Source organism: Festucalex cinctus, chromosome 1 (assembly GCF_051991245.1).
Source record: "Festucalex cinctus isolate MCC-2025b chromosome 1, RoL_Fcin_1.0, whole genome shotgun sequence".
In the NCBI taxonomy this organism is placed as follows: domain Eukaryota; kingdom Metazoa; phylum Chordata; class Actinopteri; order Syngnathiformes; family Syngnathidae; genus Festucalex; species Festucalex cinctus.
In genome coordinates, this window is record NC_135411.1 from 42,985,014 (window position 1) to 43,007,909 (window position 22,896).

Sequence of the window (22,896 nt, forward strand, 5' to 3'; positions counted from 1 at the left end):
ATATATGTAAAATACACACATCTATCTATCTATATCCATCCATTTTCTTGACCGCTTATTCCTCACAAGGGTCGTGGGGGGTGCTGGCGCCTATCTCAGCTAGCTCTGGGCAGTAGGCGGGGGACACCCTGGACTGGTTGCCAGCCAATCGCAGGGCACACAGACAAACAACCATCCACACTCACAAGCACACCTGGGGACAATTTGAAGCGTCCAATTAACCTGCCATCAGTGTTGCCACAGTTACCTTGAAAAAGTAACTTAGTTACTTTACTGATTACTTGGTTTTAAAAGTAACTAAATTGCGTTACTGATTACTTGATTTTAAAAGTAATTAAGTTAGATTAAAAGTTACTTTTTTAGTTACTTTCAGCAGCTGCCGATAACACCATCTCAACATAACAATAATGAGTTCCAAATACTTTATTGAAAGTGGATTTTTAACATGAAAATAAAGGGTTTTTTTTGTGAAAAACCAAATAGGCAGTCTCTCTTGACTTCTTGTAAATACTTTTTATAAAACAAAAAATAAAAATCTATCCAGGTTGAAAATGAAAATCCCCTTAATTCTTCTATTGTTTGTTCCGCTATTCCAGTGTGTACACTTGAGTCGACTCGTGCATGCTGAAAACTAGGGGTGGGAATCTCTGAAATGAGGCCGATTCGATATGTATCTCGATTGAAAAACGATTATCTTTCAGAACAGAACGGTTCGATACGGTTCGATTAAGTTTGGGAACGATACAATTTTCGATTCGATACGATTCATTTCAATATTCAAAACTTATAGTGACATTTGTTGCTTGTAAACATTAATCTTAAAACACCACAAATTTTTACAGTATCTACAAATGTGAACAACAACAAATATGTCTTCTATATTTTCATATTTTGAATCAATTATTTAAATATACCGCAACAAAGGGCTGGGCGATATGACTGAAAAATGTATCAGTTGAAATATTTATTAGTAGTTATTGACAGTTATAATTGTTTTTTTTGTTGTTTTTTCTCTCTTCAAAATAAGGATCGGGAAAACAAAAGGTTGAAAATTTAATGTTAAATGTAAATATTTAACCTTTAGACAGACACCAACACAATTAAACAGAATATGTGCACATTGTGAAGTATTTCAGAAACATAAATTTAAGACATGAAATAAACCTACCGTCCAGCCAAAAGAAATATGAAGCCACCTTATGGAACAATAAATCTATCAAACACATTTTAACAACTTAATATATCCAAAAATATTTCCAAAAGTGCCCTAACCTTTTTATCAACAATTTTTGTTTTTAACAATTTTTGTTTTTCTTTGCCATCACATTCATTTTTGGTTAATGTATGACATCTTTTTTGTTTTTTTAATCTGAGACACGATGATGACCACAGAATTACTACTGTTTATATTTTGTTTTTTTGGGCTGTCGTTCATTTTGAGTTTGATGACGTAATCGCGGGCACGTCTCAGTTCTCCTATCTGCTGCTCATGCTCGTTGTAGACATTGACAGGGAGCCACAAACTGAGAAATGAGATACTTGCAGTGTGCTTTTAGCTTAGCTGGTGTGTTGGCTGTGGGGCATACCTGTGTCGTTTGAATCCATGCATTGGATCGTCACGGGAGTTATTCTTTTTGGCTCGCGCGCAGTCCCAACGCCGGCCCGGGACATACAAGTGCACCGAGAGGACTCGATAGCCATGGGAAATACCGAGATGTACGGCACCGGCTTCTGCTAACTGTCTACACTGTTGCATGTTGTCACTCGTTGTGCGCGCGCGCGGCGTCGACGGTAGGCTCCCCCCCCCCACCCCCAAGGTGCGTAACGTCTTTGCATTATGTTTACAACATCCGGGGAATGAAGCGTCTCTGAGCGCTACTTTGCTAGCTCTCTGTAAACACGGAAGTAGCTTGAATAGTGATGCTACTGAAATGTAAACAAAACAAGTAGAGCACGGTGCAGAACTCTTGCTATTGTTATGAAAACCATAAAGCCTCACTCGCAACCGATTCACAGCCACGCGATATTCAGTCCACTACTGAAAACGTAACTTGTCTGACGTCACTCCCCCTGGCGAGAGGGCGGAGACGACTTCATCCCATAATGCTTCACGGACCAGGATGGAAATAAATTATTATTTTTTTTTACCACTTTTATGGTCCATAATGTACACTTTTTTTGTTGCGTTGTGTGCATGTTGGTTAATAAAACTAGTAGTAAAAGTATCATCACTTTTGTTTTGAATGTGCAAACCATTCACGACCAGACCATGGCTGAATTCAGTGTGGTGGACTCAACCAATTCTCAGAACTTCTCGCTTGCAGGTTTAGTTCTACTCATGAACATTGATGTGCGAGGCCCCGTAGAGGTAACTTGAGCAGGGATTTTTGCTCTGAGAAGATACACCAAATGCATACAGCTAATAGGCAGGGTTGGGGAATCCAGGTCCAGAGTTGAGAAACCCTGAAACAGTTTGACCTTATCCACAGGTGCTTCTATTCTATCATTGACCTGATAGAATGTTCCTAGAATCCCCAACCCCGCTAATAGGCTATTTGAATGGGTTATATGCCACGGAAGAGGCGGGACTGTTTTTGCACAACAGTTTGTTTCCGGTTCAGTTTGCGACGTGTGGGCTGCGTCAAAAATACTTGTGCTTCTGACTTTGTGCCCCTCGGTTGCGCGTTCGCAACCCGGACCGGAAACAAACTGATGTGCAAAATCATGTCCCGCCTCTTCCGTGGCATATACCTCATTTGGTTCTGCAAAGTGCGCAAATCACTTTAGAGTTCTCCAACAAGCACCAAGCAAGTAAATCAGAAAGTAAAACTACCTGTAGTCCATGTTTATTCATCTTCCCCGCCAGTGACTCTTCCAAAGTTTAGCTGCACACTGAGTTAAAAAAATAAACACTTTAATAAATTTAATAAAATTAATCTCCAGAGTTAATGCTTTGAATTTGACAGCCCTAATACACACACACACACACACACACACACACATATATATATATATATATATATACATATATATATATATATACATATATATATATATGACAAAAGTGGACGTTTGGTCACCCATATTGAGAGATATATAGGTCTTTCTTTAAAATTGTCTATTTTGGGGGGGAGGAAATTTAATGTATCAAAAGTACTAGTGGCATTGGCACTTATTGTATCAGATTACTCAAGCGCTTATTACGCATGGGAACAAAAAAAAAAAAGTGACATTGAACATCCCTAATATTGCAAACTGTGTTTTTCTTTTCAAACATCAGAGATAAAGTGTATTTATTTTTTTTTAAAGTGGACGTTTTGGAAGAAAACAACTGTATTACACTTCTACTTAGCAGTATTTTAATTCCAGCATACACTACACTCTGTACATACAGTAAATGGCAGTACACGTATTGTCACTGTGCCAAAATTTGACCCCATTAAAAGAAAAGAAAAATCACGAATGTGACATCATATGACATGGCAGTGTTGGATTTGAACTTCAAAACGTTTTTTTTTTTTTTTTTTAATTCCAAGAAAAAAAAAAAAAAAAACGGCTGCTTGAGTTGTCATCTTTTATTCAACCTGGACTTTTGCACCAAAGTCATATAGACTTCAGGGTTTGGCAAATCAGAGCGTACACAAATGCATCTGATCAAATAAAGAAATCCATTACGAGTCTTTCAGTTATTTATTGCATGAATGCAAAGTCCTCAAGCCAAGCAAGTTGCCTCCTGGTTTGCTGCGTGGAGGGTGTGTAATCCTCCTTCCAATCTTTGGAGCAGGCAAGCCTCTACGATGTGATCCATTGTTTGCTCCTCTCCACATGCATGCCCCATCTGTGGAGACTGGCCAAGCAGGGGGCCATGTCCAGTCCTGAAGCCATTGAGTGTAGACTACTGTCTCCTTTAGTTGGTGCCGGCTGGGACCTATTGGTTGGGGTTTGACACCAGGTGCTTCTTTGGGACCTCTGTGGTCTCCCATCCCTTTTGCCAGGCTGTCGGGATGGTGAAGTCCACTGGGGGAGGATTCAGTCTGCTCTCAAAAACATTTTTGAGTCTTTCCGTTTCACTTCAATTATACAATTTAAAAGAACTCAAGACATCTAAAAGTGAACTCATGGGGCCGGAAGGATTGAAAAATATTTCTTGCATTTCTTTAATAGCAGCAACATTGTACTGACATAAGAAAAATCAAAGACGCACACTTGCGAAAATCACACACATATACACCCCCCCCCCACACACACACAAACCCCCCCCCCCTTTTTTTTTTTTTTAACCCCCTTGGCAGTTCAAACAAACATTTAAACACTTGGCCTTATTAAAATGAGTGTCCAATTGTAAAAATTGGAAAAAAAACCCATTTCAACTCTCACAAGTGAGCTTGGAATCTTGTCATGGCAATATAATAATCACAACAGTTAAGCTACAGATTTTTACTTGTGGGTTTGCAACCAAATCCTTAAAATCATAAAAACGCAGTCACTAGATTAAATAAAAGACAAAATAAGAACTAATAAATCACAACACAGAAAAGAGAAGTTACATTTCCCAATGTATCAACACAACACACCATTATAAACCACGTGTGCTATGTATTCAAACCAGTCTTTACACACTAATATGCTTGTCAGTCAAAAATCAAATGAAGGCAGTTATTGCATAAGCTGCCAATAACTTTGGGGGGTGGGGGGTTGGCTGGCTTATGCTCTAGCCACTGTTGAATTTTTGTCCGCGTGACAGTGTCTGTATTTGTACCCAAAGTGAGTTAGTTGGCCAGGCGGTGTTGAGGCGCATAGTTCAAGCCATGGGCTCACACTTCAAAGTGTCAGGCTTCATTTTGGGAAGTATGTTGCCATCTTGAAATTCTTGTCTCCAAGATCTGGAGAGAAAAATCCAAAGAAACCAGCTGACTTTTTTTTTTTTCTTCCTCTCTCTCTTGCACTAAAATTAGACTGTAAATGAACATGGTTGTGATTGGTAGATCAATCGGTCAGTGGAGTAACTGCAATATGCAGCAGAGGCGCAAGCGCGCACACGCCGACACCGAGCAAGCTCATTGGTCATACAGGTTAGCTGCCTCGAAGTTGACAGCCAGCTTCCTGTGCTTCCTTTTGGAGGCGGAGCCAGGGGTGTGGCCCGCATTGGGCCTATTTTGCCGAGGGGGCGTGAACGGGTGCGGTCTGGTGGCAGAAACCTCAATGGCCGGAGCTGAAGAGTCATCTTTGACCGGCTGAATCTGAGGCTGCGATTGGACAGGAGGCGTGTCCTGCTGGCCTCTCCGGGTCAGATTCCTGCTCGCCGTTTGGGCTGCTGAGTAAAACTCGCGGCTGTCTTGAGGCTTCTTGTTGGATGACATTCGCTTCTTTGTCACCTGTTGAAATTCAAGAGCACAACCAACACCTCAGAACAACCACATTGGATTTGCACTAGACTTTTTATTTTTTATTTTTTTTTATTTTATTTATTTATTTTTTAAAATCGCTGGGGTTATTTTCCAAAAGATACCCGTAATAAGTGAAATCTGTGAAGCAGAAGTTGATTTTTTCCCCCCACCGTTTGTATGTTTTTTTTTATTATATGGTTTTTCATTCATGTATTTTTTTTTTTATATTTTGTTAATTATACTGCATGTCTTTTCATTTACTATACTTTTATTTCCTTAGAATGTTTATGCTTTTTTGTTTTCATACTTTGTAAATAAATGAAAAAAAAAACAAATACAGCAAGATTAATAAATGTTTTTTTGTTTATTATAATTTTTTCAATTATATTTTTGTGTATTAAAAATTTTGTTTGTTTTATCATTTTATATTTTCCGCTTATTATACTGACTGTCTTGTGTTTTCCACTTATTGCATATACTGTATACATTTTAAGGCTGCAAAACCTCTTACCACTCACTTTTCTACGGCATGCAGGAACATATTCTTGCATTTCTATTAGTTTAAACACAAAGTACAAACGTTCCTAGAAGAGAGAGAGAGAAAAAATAAATAAATTCGCAAAAAAGTGAGGCCGCGAAAGATGAACCCCGTTTTCGCGAGAGAACATTGTATTGGAAATGTTTTCCTCAAATAAATAAACTCACTATTTCTAAACTACATTTTTTTTTTAAAAAGTACTTGGGTTGTATTCATGACATTAGTTTGACACTCAGAAATTTCTAAGTGTGACAAATAAGCAAACATCAAATTACTAGGCAGACAGTAAGACTATTCTGTTCAAATGTGACTTTCAATTGCTATGTCCTGTGTGAAGAAACGAATGCAAGCCAATCAGCATCTCAGAATGAGTCGTCTTCAACTTGGGAGGTTGACTGACATGAAAGCTGACCTGTAGCGGGATGAACTGGTTATGTGAGCCGATGGGCAGAGTTGTGAGCTGCTGTGGCTGCGCGGCACCGGGGAATGTTCCCGCTGCTCCGTAGAATGGCGAGCTCTGGTGGGGAGGCAGGGGCATTCCCCAGATAGGGGCAGGAGTGCAACCCCGCGGGGGCATCAACAGGCCACCTACAGAGAACGAGGCAAAGCGTAGTGAGCAAAATCTGTTTCAGTTACAAGAGGTCTTAAGGAGAATAGAATGGACATTCAAACTCATGTGACGTGAAAGTTGGCGCCATTTTAGGTGCCTCCGATGATCTCACAAGTTGGCCATGCACAAGTGGATGGAAGCAAATGGTCTGACCTGACTGGTTGAAGACGGGAGGCATGCCTCTGATGGCCGGAGACTGCAAGCGTGCCACTCCATGGAACAGAGGCGCTTGAAGAGGGAAACCTGAGCCCAGCGAATTCTAACCAAAACAAAAGTTACACTTGTCATTTATTTACAAAACAACACAAAGTTGTAATACGAGTTTGGGTTGTGACGTCTGATCACTCGAACCATACACACACAAAATGTTTGTCTTACCAGTCGTTGTAAAGCAAAGAAGGCGGCTTTCTCCTTGGCGTCGTTTTCGGATTGACACTGAGGCCCATGAACGGTCAAACCGTTGGACAGCTTAACCTGACACACCGCAACACCCTGCGCACACGCACCACCACGTACACAACATTGAGCGATGAGATGCATCCTGGTCAGCCATAACCGCAATATATGATGCATGGCTATCCTCCAATTGTTTCATTGATTTGATGTTAATGAGCAGGCATAACCGCAGACTACTCCAATCTGCCAGGAGTGCATTTTTCCCACTGATCTGAATATAAGACTGGATAGCCAATAGGCCAAGACTTTTGAAGTCGCGAGGCCACCATATTGCTCTTCCCAAGAAACGTTTCTGCGCATACAATTCTATTTATTTAAAGTATCGAAATTGGGGAACATTTGAGACAGTACTTAGCAGAAACAGCATAATTTTATGATCTTTTAAAAATTTGTTAAACATAAGACAATTTCAGACATTTTACGACTTGCCTTAAATACATGTATAAATTATATGCTTAATGATGAAACTTGTATATTCTTTTATTAAAGAATTATAACTGTAATTCAATAAAAGATGTCTATCTAATATTGGGGTCTAAGGAACTGAGCAATAAAAGAAAAAGGGGGTCTTCAAAGCAGCACATACCGTCCACTTGTTAATTTTTATTTTATTTTTTCCTTATTAAAAAATAGTGACCACCCACAAACCCACTACCAATGCCCCTGGCCTTATACTAACTGCCTACGAGCTGTATATTGTCTAATCTGTACATATACTGTATAGTTTATACAGTAGTCTGCTCGCAAGATGGCCGCCCTGTCGCCTCAACGGCTTGCGCGGGCGTTTATGAGCTATTGGCTACCCAGTCATATTCAGATGAGTGATTTTTCCTTCCCGAGAGAGAACCGAGAAGAATGATGAGCAGTATTACCTGTCTGTTGTGTATAAAGCTGAACTCAGGTGGTCCCATGCCTAAAGCCACACATACGCATGCCAGCTCCGACACCTTGCTGGCCATTAATGTGTTGGTCTGGTGGACGGGGGTAACAGGCACAGCAGAAGATGAACCTGCTGCATCGCCATGCGGAACATTCATTTGCGCCGCTGGTTGGTGGAGGAGTAAGACAGCTGCTTTACTACCATGATGATATGGTGACATATCACCCTTCACATGACAATAACAAGTTACCTAGTTTTTTTGGTTTTCTTCTCCTGCTTTGCTTGTAGTCGTTGGCAGTCTCTTGAGGGGCGGGGCTTCCTGTTCCAGTGCCGTCTATCTTCAGCATCTCCTTCAACACCATTGTGCCCTTCTACAACCACAGACAGTTTCAACACATTCCTAGTAAACAGGTGATAGTAGACTAGACTTCAAGCAACATTCTTATTTCGCAGATTTAAAGCAATCATAAAGCACCTCCCATTTCTAAACTAACATATTAAATATTTTAACATCCACTAGTTGTAAGTTTGATATTCACCATGGCGAAGGACTGCGGTGACAAAGGCCCATCGGATTGACTGGTGTGTGTTTGTGAAGGCGCGGGAGGATTTGAAGGCGTCTGCTGGTTGTCCTTGGAGATCTTAAGGCTGGCTATCAGGTCCTCAAATTCAGTTGATGTCTAAATGAATACAGCACAAGAAAAAAACCCGATGAGTCTGCAGCCAATTCAACACAAGCGAAGCTTCTGTCCGACCACAACCGCCATCCCCCCCGTGTGCGCACATACCTTGTGGCCTGTATTGTGCTGAGGTAAAAGGGAAATGGCATCTTCATTTTTCTTCAACAATCTAATAAGTCCAGAGGGCTGCAAAGCACACAAAAAACATTCTACATTTGTTACACTTGGACACTCATCTACAGTATACACTGCAATTATGATGATTTCAATCAACATACAACAAATACCCATTTGGAAATCTTTTTGTATCACTTACAGTTGGAAATGTTTAGCAATTGTGTGCAGGTTCTTCTCCAATAAACATTTACAGTGCTTTTAGAATTTACATCAAATCAACTTTCAGCGTTGTTTCTACTCAGTTATATTGGAGGATTTTTGAGCACAAACTGCCACTCCAAATCCATTGTTTTTTTTTTTTTAGCCATTCACAGGCAGACTTGGCATGTTTCAGATTGTTGCCATTCTACATAATCCACGAAAATTTGAGGCCACCATCACATTTGACTTCGTTTTTTTTCTCTCCATTAAATGGCAGTACTTACTTTTTACATAGGGCCAAATATTTTTTCCCCCTTTAATAAATACAATCATCATTTAGAGATCACATTTTGCATTTACTTGTCCATTAAAATTGGGTTGATGATCTGGAATATTTAAGTGGAAATCATATGAAAAAAAAAATTGCTTTTCACCTCACCATGGGTACAAAGACAAGATACATATATACATATTTAAATAAACACACAAAGAAAAAACATATGAAAGCATACATTATTTTGCCATTGAGCAGGAGGTTGATGGGGTTGAGGTGCAGAGTCTTGCAAGGACTGCCATACATTCACGTACGCCTCATTACTCTGTAATGACAAGTGGAGAAAATGTAAAATCCATGGAGAAATTTGTTCCTGTCCCCATCTGTCATCTGTCTTAAGTTGTACATCCTGGCCAGATAAACTCACCTTGGCCTGTTTCTTCTGGACAGGAGTCTTAGAGGTAGAGTTTTTGCTGCCTTGGTAGGTTGGCTTCACCTCGCTGTGTTTATTGTTATGCTATTTGGTTCAAGGTATCATCAGAAATTTTTAGAATAACCACAGGGACAAGATCAAATTCATCTCTTACTTGCGTGGATATGAAGGGTGAACGCGGGGAGTGGTTGAGGCTCGCCAGATGATGGTGTGAGTTGAAGTTGGCGGCGGCAGCAGGCTGAGGTTTGACAATGGCGGTGAGTTTGTGGTATGTGGGATCCATTCGGGCACCATGCGATAGGTTAATTAGCGCACAGGGCGGTAGGCGGTAACAACGAGGTGATGCACACCTGAGGGATGTCAGAAAATTCTCTCTTAAATCTGAGCAGCATTCTATTCAAGGTCCGTACACAATGTCATATTTTCTGACATTTAAAGAAAGGACGTTGAGCTGCTGAATTGATGCATCTGCGACAATCAGATAACGTAACTCTCATTATATTGGGCTCGGATTACCTGATGTTAAGCCCTCCAGGGAATTCTTCATCAAACAACACCTCATAGAGAATCTCATCCTCACGCTCGGCTGAAAGGCCAAACACATGTACAATATTAGTTACATCTTCATTCTTGACTTTTTGCACACAAGTATTTTACTTGGCACAAATGTAATGGAGGAATTTGAAATTGTATGCCATCACCTCCTTTAATGCCAATAATAGTGCCTCTGAGACCCAACGGGACAGTGAAGCTCTCTCTGACGTTGATGACACGGTCAAACAAGCGATAGTCTGCATTGGGGTCAGGGACCACACCCTGTTGCTGTTCCAAGGGCTACATGGAAATACATCACAACATGGATGCTAGAGAGAAATTCGACATTGGGTGATATTGTAGGTCCGTAATGCTTGCTGTGCTACCAGCTACCTCTCAACTTGTACCAATGATTAAACATCACCAATACAGACAACACAAAGAAGGTATTGAATTCACAACACAAACGCATAAAACATAACCATATATGTGAGGTGGTAACCAAATGTCCACCACTACAGTACCGTAATTTCCGGACTATAAGCTGCGACTTTTTTCAAATGCTTTCAACCCTGCGGTTTATACAATGATGCGACTAATATGTTTTTGTTTTTTTCCTGATGGCCAGTGGCGCTCGAGCAGAAAAGGTAAGAGTGAGACAGGTGGAATATATGTGTCGAGGAAGACGTAAGTTCAATGTAACTTCGCACTTTGTGCATGAATAAAATTGGCATGAACAGACCCTCATCATGGAAAATACAAGAAGTCTCAGTCTCAGTGACTTTTACCGGTATGTTATTAACCAGCCCTGTTAGTGCAGTGTTACTACCGTATTGCTGGTGTGTTACTGCTGCGTCACAGGCGCTGTTTGGAAATAAAAGCTAAGGTATATTATTCAACCTTTGAAAACTCTTTCTGTGTACCGTCTTTCTTTGTAAATATCTTGTGTTTTAACGTGGGCACATGCAGCTTATAGTCAGGTGCGGCTTATGTATGTGCAAAATGCTTTTTCCTTTGGAAATGTACTGGGTGCGGCTTATAATCAGGTGCGCTAATAGTCCGAAAATTACTGTACTTTAATAACCACCAGACATGGCTCAAAGCACAACTCTAAGAGGACACCTTTAATACAATAGACAGATAAATAAACTATGTGAGGCAAATATGTACAATTTCAAGACAATTAAAGAGGAAAACATACGAACCCTAAACAGGAGATGTGGCTTGACGGTGACACGAACTTTCTTGGTACTCTTCTTCACCTGGGAAAGATGCCAGGCGTAGGGAGGGGGGGGAGAAAAAACAAGGTAAAGTAAGAGCTGAAAGATACCAACATTTGTGCACATATAAAAAAAAAGTTGTGTGTGCGTGTGCACAACACCTTGGTTTTCTCCACAGCCTCCTCAATTTTTTCAACAATTGCAACGTCCAGCACTTGCAAGTCACATGATGTCCTGCTGATGGAGCTGACGGGGTGACTTTTCAACCATGTAACAATTTCAGCCACCTTTTCTGCCCTGTGGATATAAAAAAAATAAAAAAAAAAAAAAAAAAAGATTCCTAAGAAACGTGCATTATTTTACATGAGAAGCGCCCTCACTGTACTGACAATTCGATGAAAAACAAATCAGAACAAAACAGAATGAAAAGACAAGAATTGCGATGCTGTGATAGCCCTGTCAGTCATTACATAGACTACACTGAAATTCTGTGTCAGAAACTTTAGGATATGGTCTAATTTATAAAAAGGTTTAAGCAAGCAAAGACAGGCAGTAACTAATTTGGTCACACAAACAGATGAGGATTCAGATTTACTAGTCGGGCACACCCAGGTTTGCGATGGCCAAAGATGCTGGACACGATCAACACAGTTTATTAGGAAGAACCAAACATCATACTTGACACACACATCCACTAAAAAATGAATGATATGTTATCAGGTGATTTGAAAAAAACAAAAAAAACAAAAACAAGATTTGACTACTGCGTTTTGGAATAAGTCAGAATCTCTGCAAATACTTTGCAAGACTTAGGAATGGAAAAATGTTGATTTGTTGTGATTGTGTTGTATTGCTGTGACTTGACACAAGATTCATAATGACATCTTAATGTTTTGCTGTTTATGTGACACCTGTAACACCTTTTATTTTTTTATTAGTAAAAACCTGAAAGAGAAGACATATATTGATTATACATGAGGGTAAGTAAGTACAAGACAAGTATGCCTTTACCCATTGTGGTCTTCTCCGGGCCAGATGTCATCCTCATAGAACACATCATCATGATTGTTTCTTGAAACTGTGTCAAACACCTCAGAAAACCTATTAAAGCGACATTTAAATAATTCAGCGGAATTCCAATAAATTACTCAAAATCACACTTAAATGACAACATTCTGTTTCACCTTTCCAAGTATTCAGCTAAAAGCTCCTCCACAGCAACAGAGTAAAGCCATTCCTTCTCAGTTCTCTTTGTGTATCCAGGAACTTCCTCATTCTTCTTGTTGAACTTCAGGTTCAGGCCAACATTAGCTTTTTGCTCCCCACAGGGACTAAGAATGCATTTGCAGAGAGATATCCATGATAAAACAATTTATGCATGATGAGTGGTAATGAAAGTAGGTTTCTGAAATACATCGGTTTCCAAGATTGATGAAATACCACATAGTATTTGTATTATTGAGTAGTGATGTGATGTTCACGAACAAATCGATTCTTTTGAACGGCTCTTCAATATGAACAATGGAAACTCTTTATAGAGAGCCGTTCCACCCCCTAATCCCCTCCTCCTCCCTTCCGTGCGCGCCAACCATTCACTTTTGGAGGGAGTGTCATCTTCCCACGTTAGCGTCAAACAAACAATTAACTTGTAAAGTGGGTCGTTAAACTTTGAAACAAGCAAAAAGTTAAAAAAATAAAAGAACACTGCTCACTGCGCATGCCTGCTTTAGTGGCAGAAGTTAGAACACAAGTCATGAGTTGGAGCGAAGAGGAGAGGAGGTGTACAACATCGATCAGTGCGGGAGGAAACGGGGCAGGGGGAGAGGAGAAGCTGTCGGAGAACTCCCGACCAAGTAGAAGTGAGTGGCTACAGGATAGATGTGACAGCTAGACAGTCAAAACATCGCTGGTGCAGTGTACACACGTGCTAGCCAATGTATGTAAAGTGTTGTACATCTATATATTGTTTATGTTCTAAGAAAATAAAACATTATTGCATGTTGGGGGTTTTTTTCCACCCACGTCATTAAAACTTAAAAATATTTTAGAACAGTGGTTCACCACCTTTTTTCAGTGATGTACCCACTCTGAAATAATTTTTTTTTTCAGCCAAGTACCCGTAAACCAGCGCAAAGCATTTCTGATTGAATAAAAAACTAAATTAAAACCGAGTGCTGTGCCATCATTGTCTGATTTATTATTAAACTTTGGAACTCTATTTGTATTTATGTGGTCTCAAAACTATTTGGAAGTAAAAAGACATAACGGAAAAAAAAAATATAATAATAAATACATAATTTAATTATGAAGATTTATGCACATACATATTATTAACAAAATAAAGTGTCATGTTTTGGGATCATAGTAAAGCTCTGTTCTCAAAAAGAAACGATTAACTGAATTTTAAATAAAGTTTTCAAGTGATTGACAGGTGATTCTAGGGGTGGTGTATGACAAGTTGGGTCAAACCATTTTGGTATGGGGGAAATGCTAGGTTTTTAGGACACTGAAACTGAATTGCCTACTGAATATAAAATTCATTTTATGAAACTATTTATTTATTTAGATATATCTATTTTTTTAGAAATATTTATATATACTTTTTAAATATATTTTAAAACCTCATGTACCCCCTGGAGTGCCTTCACGTACCCCAAGGGGTACTCATACCCCCATTTGAGAACTATTGTTACAGAACACCATGTTTATTGCCTTAACTAACTCCTATACACTTAAAGTATACTGTATACACTCACTATGACATGAATTGCGATGTATCCCTAACCTCAGTGCTGATTTTATGAGTAAAACATTGATGATTTGAAATAATGCTAAAAAAGCATAAAAGAGCCTTTTGAATGGTACTTTTAAGTGAACGAATGGGTGAATACGAGGATTTGTAAAGCGCTTCAGCACCATAAGTGTACATAAAGAGCTATAGTAAGTGCAGTTTAGTTACCATAGAAAGATTTAATTACCATAATTTCTCCAGATTAAACACCAGTGTATAATAGCCCCCGGGCCCTAATATCGCCCTCCAAAAAGAGTTTTTTCTAAAATCTGTTTTCATGTATTACACAGTCCACCGTTGGTTGTTAACCACTCTGAAAAACTGAAGTATTAGCTGCATAGTACAGTAATTTAACAGATTGGGATTTCTTGTCTTCAGACACACACTTTTTATGTGAAGGGAAGTGCTTGCTCACAGTTTTAGTTGTCAGAATTTTCACGGCTCACCAAGAATCATGACTGACTACGAATAGGTCGCGGAGAAGAACAAGGAAATGATGATAAATAAAACCTTTGTAGAAAAGTGGGCTCCCCAGACAGCAAGAAGTATTTTTCTGAAGAAAGCAACATTTTACAATGCTCTCACCTTGGACACACTTGTTCAACATCCGAGACGATCAGCAGTCAGCACATATGCGGGACTTTTTTTAAATTATTGTTTGTTTGTATTTTTAGTGACGTCACATGAGCGGTATCAGTCTCACGTCAGGCCGCACCCTCACTAGCTTGTGAGCTATATCTCACAGCTGTCACTGCTTCCTCATGCAAGACCAAGTCCTTTGAGCATTGTGACACCCCTTTACTCGTGTGAACGCGCACCATCAAGGGATAAGGGGTAGAATTGAGAGTGGCCCTCAAGGTATTGTTAACGTGATGCTCGTTAGCCAGTAAAAATCCATACTGTAAATTAGCCACATTAAGCCACAAGTCTCAAAGCATTGAAAAAAAGGTTTAGCAACTGAAGAGTTCCAAAATTCTGGTACTGACTTGTTTTTAGATCCTCTACCAATGAAGATGCTTCCAGAAAAGCGGGACACAAGGTAGCTGCTGATACCAAGACGGGATGCCACAATGTACCCAGGGCTGTACTTCACACAGTACTTCTATAACATACCAAAGGAAAATGCATTCAGAAACAACACTTTGCGACATATTTTTAGTATAAGAGTATGCATTTGTCTTACATGCTGGTTCTGGATTAAAACTTCTAGTTGGGGCTCATGCGGTACGTTGAAAATCACACGTACACGCCCTTCTTTGATGACATCACTTGAATCTTGCACCTGTTCAGAATGCACAACAAGTGATGGAAATGCAGTTGCTATAGTTGGGATGGCATCATTCCAAAGTGTTACAACTGTAGCAATTGCAGTTAACTGACCTCGCCCATGGCAGCATAGTACGGGTTTCCCACCATGAAGACAGTGGTCCGTGGAGGATAGAGGTCTTCTAATCTCTTAAAGCGGGTCAAAGACGAATAAAAGGCCTCGATGTCCTAGGAAAAGTGAGGACAGAGTTTATAAGCACAGTAGATGTTGACATGATACACATGAAATGAATCATATTTTCCATGTAATTGTATAATGGGAAATAAATAACATGAATGAATATCTTCACAAAGCTTGATGAAAATGATTAGCCAACTAATTTGCAATAGTTACATTAATGCAGAACTCTACTATCCAGAATTAAGTTGCTCACTATAACATTGGCAATGAAACAGGAACTCAGAACATTCCAAGGGATTCTCCCCCATAGTCCATCAAGGAAATGTCATCCTATACTATAACAGTTAGAACTCGTCCTTAATCTACTATAAATCAATTGACTGTTGATTCTTCAAGTGTTTGCTTGTATGTTATTTAGTGAGCACGAGTTATGCGCATGTACCTGGACCACAGTCTGGTAGGCAAACGGAAGAACCTGCTTAGCCCACTGTTTCTCCAACTCAACTACACCGTTCGATTTCGGGATGTATTTTCTTCCTGTCAGCAACTGTCCATATAGAACCACTGCAGTTTCATTCACTATGATGCCTTTCCTCTTCAGATAGCTATAAAATATGAGATTACGGAGAAATGGCAGATGAGTTCATGCAATTAAATAACTTGGGTGATCTTCATTCTTTTGTGTTTTGCTATTGTTTGAATCCTTACTGTTCTGTTATCCCTTGGATGTCTTTCACCCAGTCCCTCTGCTCCTTGTCTGAGAGGTAAGTGACATTGGTGGGGGGAGGGGAGGAAGGGCTCTGGTAGACCCGTTGGACAACTGGTGGTTCTTCGAGAGCAAACCTTTGAAGCATTTAAAAAAAAAAAAAAAAAAAAAAATGGATTTAAGCACAGGAGGACTAATCTAATCCCCCCTGTTAATAATTGAATGTTTTAAAAAGGCTTTGTCCCCAAAAATGAAAGATTTCTTACTTTGTGTCTCCATCTGACACAGCAACGATGCGAGCTTCCTCTAAATGTGGCCAGTTGACAAACACGGACTTTCCCAGTACTTCTGCAGCCACATCATCGCAAAGCTAGACAATGCAAGACAGGGCATACAACAGTGACACTTTATTTTTGTGTTTGTAGCTTGCAATAGAGTAGGCATATCTAATATTTTGCACCAGTTGATGTACTTAGTAGTGATGGGTCCGGCAACACCGATGCATGTATCAAGTTTGTAGAGGAACCCCCATGTCAGTAGCCTGGCAATAGCCAGATTGATATTATGATTCACTCAAAGGAGTTTTCCACAATATCAATCTGGGACTGCTCCATGGTGATTTGCTCGGGAAAGGCGGGACATTCTATACAATACTTCCAGCTAATTGGACGATGCAGCGTTGCCCGTTTGTTTTGACCAATCACAGCCACGGATGAAAATGTCATCTTCATTCTCATCAAAGGGGGGAAAAGCACGGACATCTTACCATCTAGAAATGCATGAATCGCCTCTCGCTGTTCAACATTCAACAAGGAAACGGTGAATAATTCTGCAAGAACAGAATTAATTGCAGCATCCATTCATCTATGTTAGGTTTGTTTGTTTGCCCCGCGGCGTCGGCGCTGGCTTCTTGGTTTCGTCACAGCTGCATGTCCCGCCCCAAACACAATGTCAATCTGTGATTGGTCTGAACCATGGAAATCAATGGGCTCGATACAAGATGTATTCTCGGGAGTTTGTGAACTCACAAATACTGCAAGAATTCATCATTTGAGGATCAATAATTCCCTTCAAGTCAATGTGACAGGAATTCCAAAAGGAGAAGAGAAAGGATTGTCACGATAGAATCTTTTGATTTACCATCATATATATAAAGGCATTTAAGGTTTCATTTTAGATACATCAGCAATTGGCTGGAAACTAGTTTAGGGTGTACCCCGCCTACTGCCTGAAGCCATCTGGGATAGGCTCCATTATTACATACATTTTGAATTTAAATCAAATAAATACAAAGGAAATAGCGAAATACAATGAGTTATGTAGGCTATTTGAGGTCATCAAATTACTGTCATTTAGTCTGTCACCTCGGTTGCATTTGGTGTATTGGAATATGGTAAGATTACCACAATCCCATGCACAATTTTACGTGACAAACCTTAGTTTTCTAGTTTTTTGTGTGTTTTTTTTTTTGTTTTTTTACAAATCTGTGCATAAGAAACAAGCCTTCACGGAGTTTTTTTATATCCATGAAGTTATTTTTCATAATCATCTACTTGTATTTATCCAAAAGCTGTGAAAACATACAATAGCTGTAAACGTTATTTATTTATGTGACGTTGCACTATTTTTTTTTATTTTTATTTTTTCAGCTTGTATATGCTTTTAACCTCCCTGGCATGTTTTGTGTGTGATTTGTTTGTATACAATGTTTGTATTCAATTTTCTCACATATTTATTGTTAAACTAAAGTTTATAAGAAGAGGGAAAAAAAAAACACCTCTGCTACTTATAGTGATATTTAAGGTTCAGCAGGTGTCATTATTCAGTGACACAGTAACTATGTAGCAGGCATAGCCAGTCAATTTTGGATTGGAGCTAAATCACCTCAGTTAACTAAATGTGTTTTTCGGTAGTAGATTTTATTGTGTTGTTTTGTGTGTTATTTTTCTTCTAAGAATGTTTTATATTTGTCTGTCAAATAGTTGCTAAAAGATGACGCAGTCTTTTTTTTTTGTGTGGAGATGGATCGTTCTGTGATCTACTGGTGATGTCTTGGGAGGAAGTGGGGAGCTGCGTGCTCTCATTCTTTCCCGTTTCTATCCCCTTTTTAAGGGTACTACAACACAGTGTGTCATTGTGTCAACACGCTTCATGACGCCTCATCGACCCATCACGAGTACTTAGCAATCTCAAATATTAACCAAATAAATTAGTAAAGTAGTGTAAAGTAGTTCTTCACCCATTTTAACCAGAATAACAAACGTAGACAAATCAATACCCCTCTGATGATGGTAATCAAAACTGATTATCATTTGTGCAAAGGCAGGCGTTTTTATATAGAATTATATAACATATGGTTGATGTACCAAATGTCATTTTATATGGGCAATGCATATAGTGCTGCGTTAAAACTAGAAGGTCAAGAGCTTACCAATTCTTTTTCCTGACTGAGGATGATCTCCAACATCATATTGTCACCTCTGCTACTTTGCTGGAATACCAGCACCCCGTTCTTCTTCATATAAAACTAAGAACAGGTGAAATCATGAATGAGAGAACATGTACTGTACAAGAAGACATTCATTATAAGTCACTGATTTAATAAACAATATATCTAAATGGATTTTTCTATTTTGTTCAATGAAGAAATCAATGACCACCCCAAAGGTTTAGCTATGAAGCACTTTTTAAATAGCACTGTAACCAATCTCTGCTGACATTTGACCTCAATAATGTAGTTGTAATACCTGAATCAATTTTTTTTTTTCATGCATGAATGACGTTTTAAGTATTGTGGGCACCCCATGAACTGAGGATAAAATAGTAACAATAAATAAATAAATCCAACTACCGTATTTTCCGTACTATAAGGCGCACCTAAAAGCCTTCAATTTTTCAAAAGCTGACCATGCGCCTTATAATCCAGTGCACCTTATATATGGATCAATATTGAGCCGCAACAGATCTCGCTGTCAAGACGCTATCGGTGACCCTGCACGATCGGTGACGCGCATGCGCAGAAGATCCCGCCATCTTGGATCGTTAGCTAATACTAATACTTTAGCTCAGAGAAAATAAAAAAACAGCTGTTTATTTATTTTGGGAGTGAATTGAGTTGTCAGAAAGCTGGTTTGTTATCTATTAATAAAGTTTAACTGACCTATCTGACTGTTTTGTTGACATTCCCTTTAGTGCAGCACCATCTAATGGATGCATAACGTAACCCCAGCCTCTACTGTAGCGCCTTATATATGGAAAAAAGTTTTAAAATATGTCAATCATTGAAGGTGCGCCTTATAATGCAGTGCGCCTTATAGCGCGGAAAATACGTTACATTTCTTCATTTATTGCAGTATCCACAAAACAACCACAAGGCTGAACGCTCAAGTTTCTCATCTACTGTAGATAAAACATAGAGCTGAGCGGAGAGAGAGTACAAGGAACAAGTACAGTGCTGATTAGACATTTGGCCATACAGTGTGGGGGTGAATAAAATGACTAGTGCCAGCTGCTGTGCCTCCTTCGAGATACTGCTCAAAATGATAATGGCCTGTGTTTGTCATCCATTGAGGAAGCAAAATCATAATCTACCTTGTGTTTTATATGATGTAGTGTGGGGAAGCCACAAAAATAGAGCGCTGAGCGATCCACACTTCTGCCAATGTGGTTCAGTGGAACTTGCCAGGCATCCGTGGGAATGTTTTCTTTCCTGGAAAACCCAAGCACATCACAAATCAAATTGAATTGGACATTTCAAAGAAGTGCTGTTGGATGAATGCATTCTATTCAAACACACCTCTACAAGATAAGATATCGCTCTTTTTCCACCTACCAGGATGAGAGGAAGGCTGCGCGCTATCTTCAAGTCTGAACATATTACATATTTCTAGGTAGCAATAGCAGCAGGATCTCTGTCTCTCTATCTTTCCAGCTATATTACAATACTTATATTCTGGTAACAGAATGATGGGGTAATTGCAGAGAGGTGACAAAAGGCAATCACAAAACAATGAAGACAAAATGTAAACAATATTAATAATATGCCACAATGCAATCACCTTATTTTTCAGACGATAATTAGCACTACCGCCCCCCCCCCCCCCCCCCGCCCCCCCCCCCAAACACAGTTTGGCTGGTCCTGCAATTTATGCTCAGGGGCGACTAGAAACTATAATTCTCCAAGAAATGCAACTTAATAGTGATTTATGGGGCTGATGATGCATGATACATTTTTTGACTGGTGCAAGTTTATCGTTCCAAAAATGTGGCCCTATGGGTCCATGTGATTTATGTTTGAGAGAAGATTGCAATCTGACTGTGCTCAGCCCACCAGTGCAAGTGTTCAGAAGTGACGTATGCATCTACCTGACATGGCAGTGGATGATGTTTGGGAAGTTCTGAGGAAGGGTGGAGAGGTATGTGAAGTCTTTCTCATGGTCATATGTATATAAAGCACACTCTGTATGATGATTCCTGGCTTTCTCCTCTTTTCTTAGGTCATAATTGCAGACTTCCATGGCTGCTAACAAACACCTCTGTTAAAAAGAGAAAAGAAAGCCCCCCAAAAACATTAATGAAAATGTAAAAACAAAAAAACTTGAGGGAGTACTGTACCTCATCAATAAAAGGAATTAGCACTACGGCCTCCCACTCCTGCTGCTTGCCGTTGAGGTCTGTTTTGAAGTCTGTAGGGTAATATTCAATAATGGGAGACATTTCACTGGTCATCAGGTGCTGGGGAAGGAAAAAATACCAGCACATTATTTACTTCCACTGTGACCAAGCCCTGTATTAATTGTGTCTACTATTACTATCTACTACTACTGTTTAATCTTAACTTTGTTCAGTTTCTGCTAGCAACATTCAAAAGTTTACCGTTTGGAAAGGCCTATGTCTGTAAAATATAACAAAATTAAAAAGGATTTGTGACGTGTTAATACATTTAAAGGTTTAACGTCTACATAAAGCTTTGCAAATGGCCACTGGAACCTAGAAAAATTCTGATACATCCAGAATCAAGACAGTTCTCCTGCCCTAAACTCACTCTCTTCCCTTTTTCCATTCTTTGCTTTCCCTGATGTCCTTTATACTCTCAACTGGCGAGTTGCCACACAATTTTTGACTGTCCTTTTGCAGGTGGGGCCAATTTGCTGAAGATTCCTGTTCACCAATCCAATACTTGTTGCATGTTACAGCCGCAACACATATGCCAGCGCAAAAAGGACAGCTGCCTTCACCAAGCCAAGCTCTACCTCCATCACCGAGAGACCAACATCACACAGCCATGTGGGACCTGTAGAGCACCAGACTATTTTTTTATATTTGCTTTTCTTCTACTGGGAGCTGAGTGGCCCTAACTTAAAATTTTAGTGGCACAAACAGAACATTTAAGGGAACATACTGTAATTCATCTTATGCAGAAATCCAGGTAAATACAAATGACTTCTTTATCTTGCTGTATGTGTGTGAGAGTCCACAAGATGTGTGTGTTACCCTGTAACATTCAGGTAACAGCTCCATGCTGGCAGCGGGCAAGACTGCCAAGAGTTGCTGGAAGGGCATGAAGGGTTTCCCTAGATCAAAGGTCAGCTTCAACTCTGAAATGTTTTTGATGTCTGACAGGAACGGTGCATAGTGGTATGGGTAAAACCTGGAGAGACAAAAATGTTTTTACTAATCCTTAAAATGATGTTTACCTGGCTAAGAGTAACAAAAACAAAAACTCAACAAATGAGCAATTTGTTTGGGGAGTTAGAAAGTAAAAAAAACATCAGGTTGCTGAAAAATTCAATGGGAATAAGTTCTCACCAGCTCCAGGATTTCACCCCATGGTAATAATAGTGGAGAATCCACTGAATGCCTTCAACATAACATTTGGCCTGCGTTGATAGAAAATCACTGCAAAAGAATGAATACAAATCTTTTCAGGTCATTTTTCATGTGCATTGATGCATGGATACTTAATTGTTATTTCTAATTCCTTAAATTATAAATGACCAATTTTATATGCTTATAATCACAACGACAGATCTCTTCCCAAATGCACATGAAAAATATTACTATATTGTGGTTCGATCATGGGATGTCGTTGGTATTTGTCAACTGTGAGCATGTGAAGCCCTTTGAGACTTTTGAGTGATTAAGGGCTATATAAATAAACTTGACTTGAAATGAAAATGACTGCGCCGTGATTGAGTGGCAACCAGTCTAGGCTGCCAACATCAACTGTGATAGACTCCATATGGTTCCATATGATGTCATGCTTCTCAACGAGGAGTGGACGGCCAGCGAGCGCAACATGCTTCTCAATGAGCAGTGCGCGCGGCCAGCGAGCGCTACCGTGTTCAGTGCGTGAACCCATCTTCCTGCACCCTCTCGTAAACACGCTGAAAGAGGCGGGCTGTCTCATATTAATAATTAAGTACCGGTACTTTAAAAAAAAAATAAATAAATAAAATAAAAAATAAATAATAATAATAATAATAATAAATAAATAAATACATGTGTGTGTGTGTGTGTATATATATATATATATTTATTTATTTATTTGTTTGTTTTTTTAAGTACCGGCACTTTAAAAAAATTAATATTATTAATATAATTAATAAATAAAGTTTTACTT

The 22,896-nt window shown here is 39.4% G+C and overlaps 1 protein-coding gene across 1 annotated transcript in view; it reads right to left on the bottom strand.

Moving 5' to 3' along the window:
* Positions 1–4,275: 4,275 nt before the first annotated feature.
* The window catches only part of xrn1 (5'-3' exoribonuclease 1), a 30,887-nt gene continuing 12,266 nt past the window's right edge, over positions 4,276–22,896 (bottom strand). The window contains exons 12-40 of the mRNA XM_077536431.1: positions 22,083–22,172; positions 21,768–21,924; positions 20,889–21,008; positions 20,640–20,809; positions 19,866–19,983; positions 18,706–18,801; positions 16,541–16,644; positions 16,277–16,411; positions 16,011–16,173; positions 15,502–15,615; positions 15,305–15,403; positions 15,108–15,223; positions 12,515–12,661; positions 12,342–12,431; positions 11,492–11,627; positions 11,316–11,372; positions 10,278–10,410; positions 10,093–10,162; positions 9,731–9,926; positions 9,571–9,660; positions 9,382–9,468; positions 8,660–8,737; positions 8,411–8,551; positions 8,122–8,242; positions 7,864–8,036; positions 6,914–7,027; positions 6,689–6,794; positions 6,338–6,513; positions 4,276–5,375 (exon numbers count right to left, since the gene is read on the bottom strand). Of these exons, the coding sequence (XP_077392557.1) occupies positions 5,058–5,375; positions 6,338–6,513; positions 6,689–6,794; positions 6,914–7,027; positions 7,864–8,036; positions 8,122–8,242; positions 8,411–8,551; positions 8,660–8,737; positions 9,382–9,468; positions 9,571–9,660; positions 9,731–9,926; positions 10,093–10,162; positions 10,278–10,410; positions 11,316–11,372; positions 11,492–11,627; positions 12,342–12,431; positions 12,515–12,661; positions 15,108–15,223; positions 15,305–15,403; positions 15,502–15,615; positions 16,011–16,173; positions 16,277–16,411; positions 16,541–16,644; positions 18,706–18,801; positions 19,866–19,983; positions 20,640–20,809; positions 20,889–21,008; positions 21,768–21,924; positions 22,083–22,172 (3,715 nt within the window). The 3' untranslated portion in view covers positions 4,276–5,057. The remainder of the gene's footprint in view (positions 5,376–6,337; positions 6,514–6,688; positions 6,795–6,913; positions 7,028–7,863; positions 8,037–8,121; positions 8,243–8,410; positions 8,552–8,659; positions 8,738–9,381; positions 9,469–9,570; positions 9,661–9,730; positions 9,927–10,092; positions 10,163–10,277; positions 10,411–11,315; positions 11,373–11,491; positions 11,628–12,341; positions 12,432–12,514; positions 12,662–15,107; positions 15,224–15,304; positions 15,404–15,501; positions 15,616–16,010; positions 16,174–16,276; positions 16,412–16,540; positions 16,645–18,705; positions 18,802–19,865; positions 19,984–20,639; positions 20,810–20,888; positions 21,009–21,767; positions 21,925–22,082; positions 22,173–22,896) is intronic.